The 8744-nt window shown below is 45.6% G+C and overlaps 1 protein-coding gene across 4 annotated transcripts in view; it reads right to left on the bottom strand.

Annotated features, from left to right (window-relative positions):
- Window positions 1-8744, bottom strand: part of fnbp1a (formin binding protein 1a) — a 41016-nt gene that overhangs the window by 19949 nt on the left and 12323 nt on the right. For 2 of the 4 annotated variants that reach the window (XM_026187539.2, XM_026187537.2), the window contains exons 5-12: window positions 6297-6359; window positions 6080-6175; window positions 5868-5882; window positions 5656-5784; window positions 5432-5578; window positions 1322-1498; window positions 1035-1232; window positions 22-131 (exon numbers count right to left, since the gene is read on the bottom strand). In XM_026187539.2, the coding sequence (XP_026043324.1) occupies window positions 22-131; window positions 1035-1232; window positions 1322-1498; window positions 5432-5578; window positions 5656-5784; window positions 5868-5882; window positions 6080-6175; window positions 6297-6359 (935 nt within the window). Of the gene's footprint in view, window positions 1-21; window positions 132-214; window positions 230-1025; window positions 1233-1321; window positions 1499-5431; window positions 5579-5655; window positions 5785-5867; window positions 5883-6079; window positions 6176-6296; window positions 6360-8744 lie in introns of all 4 variants that reach the window. The other 2 variants (XM_080287509.1, XM_026187535.2) reach the window with 2 other exon arrangements.

The following is an 8744-nucleotide window of genomic DNA, read 5'->3' as shown; positions in this document are numbered from 1 at the left end:
GCGTGTCTGTGTGTGTGTCACCTCTGCTCGCGCTCTCTCTGTATCTCCTGGTTGATGTTAATGATGCGGCCCTGAAGTTTCTTGCGTCTCTGTTCAGGAGGAAGATGGCTGCAGTCGGCCGGACTCGAGCCCTGCAGCATCAACACACTCGTTAAACATCAGTAAGTCGAAGGCTCAAACACACCTGGACGTCTCTGACAGGTGAGATACTGACCAGTTTGAGTGACAGCTGTCCGGTCAAAGAGGCGAGCAGAAAGAAAGACAACAGATGTCATCATGAATGTTCCAGGCGACTATGTGTGCGTGCACAACAGCTTGCACTGCAGCAGTTAGTGTAGGAAACAGTACGTAGTAGACAGTGCCTAACACAATTATTAGTCATAAAAACTCAAACAATTTAGAAATTTGTGATCAATGTGTTTGAAACTATTTTTTATTTTTTTAGAGAAATTGAATCAGTGTTTTAAAGCTGCTAGGGGCGACCGTGGCTCAGGGGGTTGGGAAGCGCATCTGTAACCGGAAGGTTGCCGGTTCGATCCCCGGGCTCTCTGTCCTGGTCGCTGTGTCCTTGGGCAAGACATGTTACCCTACCGTCTACTGGTGTTGGCCAGAGGGGCCGATGGCGCGATATGGCAGCCTCGCTTCTGTCAGCCTGCCCCAGGGCAGCTGTGGCTACAACCGTAGCTGCCTCCACCAGTGAGTGAATGAATAGTGGCATTGTAAAGCGCTTTGGGTGCCTTGAAAAGCGCTATATAAATCCAATCCATTATTATTATTTGGCAATCAAATAAACATCTGAGTGTCATTTGGTTTCTTCATCAATTATAAACATAATAATGATGATGATTATAATATTGTAGCATTAAAATATCACGTAGATTAAAGTGCATGCTGCTGGATTAACCATCACAGAGACATAAATATGACTTTAGTTTGTGGTGTAAACCTCACAGCAGCTTGACTCCAATATGTGTTATAGTATTTAAGATATAACGTAGTATTTCATGTAGTACAGTATGCAGTACATCTTGTACCCCTCTCTTGAGGCTGCGCAGACACTGCTTCCTGGTTCTGTAGCCAGAGGTCATGAGGTCATTCAGCCGCTGTGTGATTGGTTCTCGGGTGGCTGTGGCTGTGGGTGGGGACTGGGGACTGTTGGCCATGCCCCCGGGTGAAGGAGAGGTTGGGGGTGGGGGTGGAGGCTGGCGGGGGGAGGACAGGAGGGTCAGCAACTGAAAGGAGAGAAAAGGACCTGAGTACAGCCAGGTGATTCCTCCAGGTGTGTCTCATCTGCACCTTGTGTGTGTGTGTGCGCGTATACCTTGGTTTTTCGGATGAAGGGCCACAGCTTTCTGCTTTGTCTCCGCTCCTCTGTCCGGTTGTCGAGGTAACTGGATTCAGAGATGCTCCGCCTCATGGTGGCGCTGTAGTCTTCAAATTCGACATCACCCGGGGGGTCGAATCCTGATTTATACACCTCCACCACCTGACGGGTGTCCTGAAAGGACATTCACCACATAACATCAGCTAACCTTTGACCTTTACATCCCATATTGGCGTGTTTATGAAGGCACATTTTGGAGTTCCTTCATTAGAAACATATCTGCAGATGCACACCCTCCCGCACCTCAGTTAGAAGGTTAAAGGTCAAAGTTCATGACAGCAGAGTAAGAAAGCTGGACTTTTGTCAAAGCCGGGAAGGCTCCTAAAGACCGCTGCCTAAGCAAAACCCTGTAGTGATCCCGTACATGTCAGGAGTATCGGAGCAGCTGAGACACACTTTTTCTAAACACGACGTCTCTGTGATTTAAACACTCAAAACACGCTGCGCCAAAAACTGGTCGACCCCAAGGATCATGGTGCACGCTGTTAAGTGCAGGAGGATTGCCAGGATTTATACATCGGGGAAACCAAACAACCTCTGGCGGAGAGGATGGCACAACACCGAAGAGCCACCTCGTCAGGCCTGGACTCTGCAGTCTGTTTACACCTACAGGCCAGTGGACACTCTTTCAAGGATGAGGATGTAACATCCTGGACAGGGAGGAACGCTGGTTTGAGGGCAGAGTCAAGGAGGCCATTTACGTGAAAAGGGAAAGACCAGGGCTAATGCGCACGCAGCGACCGGCAGTGAGTGAGAGCTTGGCATCCTAAGTTTTTACGTTTTTAAGTTCTTATCGTTTCTTTTTGTTTCTATCGCTGGCATGTGTTTTGGTTGAAGGAAGTGACAGTTTTCTTACAAAGTGACGCTCCACAACAGTGAGAACGTCATGGATTCTTTTTTCTTCATTGTGGTTGGATTTCTACTGTGCTGGCTTGTTTCCGATGATGTGGGCGAGGCCGTGAGTCAGCTGAGGATTGTTTGCTCCCGCGACGAGCTGTTACAACTTAACTTACCGTATGATGGTAAGGACCTCACCTCATGTATGCCGGATTTTATACATAGAGACTCTAACAGAACGAGTGAGAAGAGGAAAAGAGGGAGACGTGGAGGTGTTAAATTGCGTCTGAGGAGACAACAGGTCAGTCTGTTTCCCCTGCCGTCTGTTATCCTTGGAAATGTTCAGTCTCTTAGGAACAAGCTGGATGAACTCCAGGGAAACGTCAGGTTCCAGAAAGACTTCAGGGACAGCTGAGTGATGGTTTTTTCCGAGACATGGCCGACGGAGCTGGAGCTGGACCAGGACCAGGACGCCGATTTTTCAGTTGACGGTTTTGGAGCTCCCTTTCGCCGGGATCGGGATGCACGGGTAACAAGGAAATCTCAAGGAGGGGGAGTATGCTTGTATGTGAACAAACGTTACTGTAGCGCTGTGACTGTTAGAGAGTGTATTTGTACACCAGATGTTGAACTTTTATCCGTGTCGCTGCGCCCTTTTTATCTCCCTCGTGAGTTTCCACAACTTTTTATTACCATAGCTTACATTCAGGACTCACCCCGCCTCCACCTGCAGCATCATCTCAGACGTAGTGCAGAAGCTGCAGGCGGTCTCTCCTGACGCCCAAACTTTATAATGGGGGACTTTAACCATGTCTCTCTTGAATCAACTTTGGGCAATCTGTATCAATATGTATCCTGTCCTACCAGACGGGATAAAATGTTGGACCTTTGTTACGGATCGGTGAAGAATGCTTATAAATCCCTCCCGCTTCCTCCTCTGGGATCTTCTGACCATAACTGTGTGCATCTCAGTCTTAAAACGAGAGAAGACAAAGACTAAGGATGTTGACATATGGTCAGAAGAATCTGTGCTTACAGATTGGGAAGTTTTTATTCAGTCTTGTGGAGATGATCTCGACGCTTTGGTGGATGTTACTAGCTCTTATGCAATATTTTGTAAAGACATGATTATACCCCGTAAGCGCGTTAAAGTCTATGCTAACAATAAGCCGTGAGTCACTAAAAGCGTCAAATCCTGTTTAAGGAAAAAGAGACAGGCCTTTAAAGAGGGGGCTGTTACTGATTTTCAGACAGCCACCAAGGACCTGAAAATCGAGCTCTTGAAAGCAAAACAGAACTACAAAAACCTTCTTGAAAGCAAATGTGCTGCAAAAAATTTTGGGTCTGCCTGGACTTGTATGAAAACCATAGCAGGGTTCCAAAATCCCCAGAGCAGCAGTCAGATCATCTTAGATGGTTTTAATTCAGACAGAGATTTGCAAACGCTTTAAACATGTTTTATGCTCGTTTTAGTTCTTCTGATTTCAGCGAGGATATTTCTGAACTGAAACAGAAACTGAGAGATACTCAGTACTTTATCATTGAACTCAGCGATGTTAAAAAGGCCTTTCATACTGTCAATGTGAACAAGAGCCAGGGTCCTGATAATATTAGTGGCCGCCTAATTAAATCTTGTGCTGATAAACTCAGTCCTATATTTCAGGTTATTTTGAATAAATCCTTGCAAACACAACATGTGCCCTCTCTTTGGAAAGAAGCAGTCGTGGTTCCTGTCCCTAAATCTAGTCGTCCAACAATTCTAAACGACTTCAGGCCTGTTGCCCTCACTTCAGTTGTCATGAAAGTCTTTGAAAAAATCATCAGAAATGTGATTATGAAAGAGACTGAACATCAGCTGGATCCAATGCAGTTTGCATATAGGCCCAACAGAGGAGTGGAGGACGCACTTTTGACTTCACTAAATCTGATTCTTAAACATGTACAGAGTAAAGGGACTTTTGCAAGACTTCTTTTCATTGACTTTTCTTCGGCTTTTAATACAAAACAGCCCCATATTTTAATTAAAAGACTTTTAGATCAGTTTCGTTCTTTTATTTTGTCCTTTTGTTTGGTGGCATGGTTCGGTCAGACCTCTGTCACAGAGAAAAACTCTCTGAATCAGATAGTGAGATGGTCCAGTCGTCTGATAGGTGAGCCACAGTCTTGTTTAGCCTCCCTGTACTCCAAGCAGGTACAGAGGATGGCTTTATCAATCCTTAAAAATGGTTCCCATCCTCTAAGGGGTGAATTTCAGCTTCTTTCCTCAGGACGGAGGTTTCTATTTCCGAGATGCAGGACAAAGCGTTATAAAAATAGCTTTGTCCCCGTTGCTGTCACTGAATTAAATAAGAACTGTTTTTGATTCGAAATATTAAATTACTATATATGTGCTACAGGGAGGTTTATATCTTTATTAGGTATGTTTGTTTTTGAAGGGATGCCAAATGCTATCATTTTGTCTGTAAAGCAAATTTACCTTGCCTATGGGTATAAATAAAGTTACCTTGACCTTGATCTCTGTATCCAGGAGGGGGCCTAAGGGTACATCTGTCACCATCTTACAATGCTGTGATTGCAGCCATTCCCCAACTCTCTGTGAATGGTAAATGATCATAAACTGACCTCACAGCCCATTGTTCATTCAGTGCTGCTAGTGTCAGTCATTGTGCAAATGTCCTGTTTATAAGGTTGAAACCTGCAGTCAGCTGAGACTGAAGACGTCATCTGATGATGATGAAACATTTCTCTCACTGAACAGAACCAGATGGACAGAATCAGCCTTTTGAGATTGAACAAGTGTGGCTGTTTGGAAGGAGAAAGCCTCTCCTCTAAGAAGAGCGTGGCAGAATTGGGTTAGGATTGCAAAGCTGCATCAGAACAAAGCACAGGACTTCTGGAACAGACAAAACCAGAGTGGAAGTCGGAGAACCCAGAGACACGTGCAAACTCAGCACACAACCTGGCCAGATGGTGGCGTTAGATATTCCCTTTCCACCCGCCATGCTCGCTGGCGTGTTTCTTGTGAGTTTACTCATCTAACCAAATTCAGTCTGAAGGGTCGATGGACTCAAGGACATCAACACGGTCACATCGGAACTTCTAGGGAGAAAACTAGATATCCAGATGTGCACATGGAAATAACCTTCAGGGCAAATTAGCCTAATCTAAATCAGGTGTTTGGTTCTGTGGGCAAAGTCCCGGGACTCTCACCTTTCTTGGCTGTATGCTTTCAGCAGCTTCCATCATGGCGTCCAGACAGCGGCTCACAACAGGAAGAACTTTTCTCTCAGCCTCGGCCAACGAACGCATCGCCTCCCCAATCCTCTCGATCCGCCGCTCCTCCATGTCCTGGATACGCTGCAGGGCAGAGGCACATGCCTGAGTACACATCGCCACACTCACTGATGACATCACTGCATAACAGGAAGTCCTACCTGGTAAATTACTGGTACCAGTGTGTGGTAGTGCTGGTGCTGATCCTGGTTAAACTGGTTTAAACTTGTCACGTAGTCTTTCCTGGACTCCTCAGCAGCTTGTTGTTTCTGCTGAGCTGTCTGACGAGCCTGAAAACAGAGAAAACTTTCACACCGATGATTGCCAACGGGAGACGACTCAAAATATGCTTATCAGTGAAGAAGAGACGCACCTTCAGCGAGCAGCGCTGTGATGGACGGACAGACAGAGAGAGACACAGGCAGACAGACAGGACTAAGTATGATGTTAGGGATTAAAATGGACCACAATCAGCTGTTTTATTCAACCCCTGGGTCATAGTTGATAAATAACGTCCAATCATATCACTGCAGGGGTGCTCAAGCTTCGCCCACACTCCCCCTGACAAGAGCTTAGTGTTCTGACCTTCTCTCCATCCGTTTTATTGTCCAGGTCGATTTTGTCGGAGACGTGCTGAGCTCGCTCCGCCTCCTTACAGTCACGTTCGAACCGCCGCTTACTCTGAAAAATAAGTAAAAAAAACCAACAAACAAACAAAAATAAACAGTCCGAACAAGTTTCCGCTTCTACAGAGTTTGGGGTGGGGACAGTGTGTTGGTGGGCAGGGGCAAAGGTCACTTACAGACTCCAGCTGTTTCCAGGAGCTCTCAATGTGCTGCTGTGCACGGCGGCCATCTTGGAAATGCTGCGACAATAAAACAGACTGGTCAGACTGGTCGAACCGGTTGAACTGACGAAATCACACTGAGAATAACTGGGTCTGCACTACAAAGCAAATTAAGCACACCCAGTTTGTTTCTCTGTGGCCTGTAGTGATGGAATTTCCGGCTCTTTTTAGAGAACTGGCTGTTTCGGTTCGACTCACTAAAAAGAGCCGGCTCTTTCAGCTCCGAACCAGCTCTTCAGGTTGTTTTGTTGCTTTAATTAATTTATTATTAACAATAATATTTATATATGTTTATATATAAATATATGCGGTGGCCCCTAGAGACAAAACATGCACAAACTCCAAAACACATTTCTAGCATGAACTGAACTTCCAAAACAGAGCTACTAGATCAGTTAAATTACACAATTGAAAGCACGAAAGCATATGTGTATTGTTTATGTATTTATACACAAGCATTCATATATAGTCAAATAATTAAAAAAAAAAAAAATCATTTACCTGTTACTACCACACACCAAATCCGGTCGTTGGTACTTGCTGGCTTGTGTAGCCACTAGGTAACAAAAGCTCAACACTGCCCCCTAGCATCCTGGAGCACTTCTGTTGTCTTTTGTACGTGCTTCAGAGTTTGTATGTGTTTTTACGTGTTTTGGAGTTTTTAAGTGTTTTTACGTGTTTTGGAGTTCGTACGTGATTTGAAGTTTGTATGTGCTTTGTCTGTAGGGGCCACCGTAAATCTCCATCCATCCTCATCCGCTTTATCCGAGGCCGGGTCGCGGGGGCAGCAGCCTAAGCCAAGAGGCCCAGACCTCCCTCTCCCCAGCCACCTCCTCCAGCTTATCCGGGGGAACACCAAGACGTTCCCAGGCCAGCTGAGAGATATAATCTCTCCAGCGTGTCCTGGGTCTGCCCCGGGGCCTCCTCCCGGTGGGACATGCCTGGAACACCTCACCCAGGAGGCGCCCAGGGGGCATCCTTGTCAGATGCCCGAACCACCTCAGCTGGCTCCTTTCGATGTGGAGCAGCAGCTGCTCTACTCTGAGCCCCTCCCGGATGGCCGAACTTCTCACCCTATCTCTAAGGGAGAGGCCAGCCACCCTTCGGAGGAAGCTCATTTCTGCCGCTTGTATCCGCGATCTCGTTCTTTCGGTCACTACCCACAGCTTGTGGCCATAGGTGAGGGTAGGGACGTAGATGGACCGGTAAATTGAGAGCTTCGCTTTTACACTCAGCTCCCTCTTCACCACGCGAACAAGACCCTGAGATACTTGAACTCCTCCACTTGGGGCAGGAACTCATCCCCGACCCGGAGTAGGCACTCCACCCTTTTCCGGCTGAGAACCATGGCCTCAGATTTGGAGGTGCTGATCCTCATTCCCGCTGCTTCACACTCGGCTGCGAACTGTTCCAGTGCGAGCTTTTATACTTTTATTTATTCACTCCACATAAAATGTAATAAATAAATCATATAATACAAAAAACAACTATTCACAGTTCAACTTTTAACTATTTAAATTTTCAGCTTTTTCCTTTTACAAATTTAAAGTGAAACAACACAAAACACTGCAAACCACAACACAATTAAATATAAATTAAAATATGAAAACAAAAAGAAGATGCACATTCTCTGTCATATGGACCTGCATGAATAAACTTTCTGAATCCTTTATCATCTGCAACTGAAAATAGTTGTGGATGATTACTATACCTTTCTAATGTGACGTTGTTGTCCCTGGTAGTGATGTGCGGATCGATCCTGAAATATCGATTCCTCCGATACCAAACATTTATCTTCTAGAATCGATTCTCACATTAAAATATCGATATTTTAGTAATTTAGGGTAAATTTGTAGTTTATCATTAACAGAAACACAGTGGAAAGAAATTATAAAATTCAGATTGTCTACATTCAAAGGAACTACTTCCTCTTCCGCCTTTCATAGTCATGTGCGAAATACGGCTGTATAAAAGTCTCGCAGCCCCTTGGCGTGCGCACTCACAACAATGGCTGAGCGTAATTGGAGTCATATGCGGACGTATTTTACCTCCACAAACAGCTGAGACGTGGTTTGCAATACATGTGGCAAAAAAGTGAGGTGTTGTGGCCATACTTGCCAACCTTGAGACCTTAGAATTAGGGAGACATTCAAAATGCATTTTACAGGGTTTATTTATCGGGTAAAATATGTTAAATGTCACCGTTATTATTGGCCGGCCCGGAAACAGCGGGGGTGTCCAAATTCAGAGGCTGCTTCCACCTGAGGACCGGCTTTCGCGGTCTAAAGAAAGCCGGGTAGTACGTCACGAGCTCCCTTGGTGGAGTGAAACTGCCGTCTGCTCCTTGCTATCTAAAATATAACCGGGCGCTGGCATAAACTCTCGACCATCTCACACTTTGTT

The sequence above is a fragment of the Astatotilapia calliptera genome, chromosome 12 (genome assembly GCF_964374335.1).
Source record: "Astatotilapia calliptera chromosome 12, fAstCal68.1, whole genome shotgun sequence".
Classification (NCBI taxonomy): domain Eukaryota; kingdom Metazoa; phylum Chordata; class Actinopteri; order Cichliformes; family Cichlidae; genus Astatotilapia; species Astatotilapia calliptera.
The sequence above is the reverse complement of the archived record's forward strand: the minus strand, read 5'-3'. Positions and strand labels throughout refer to the sequence as shown.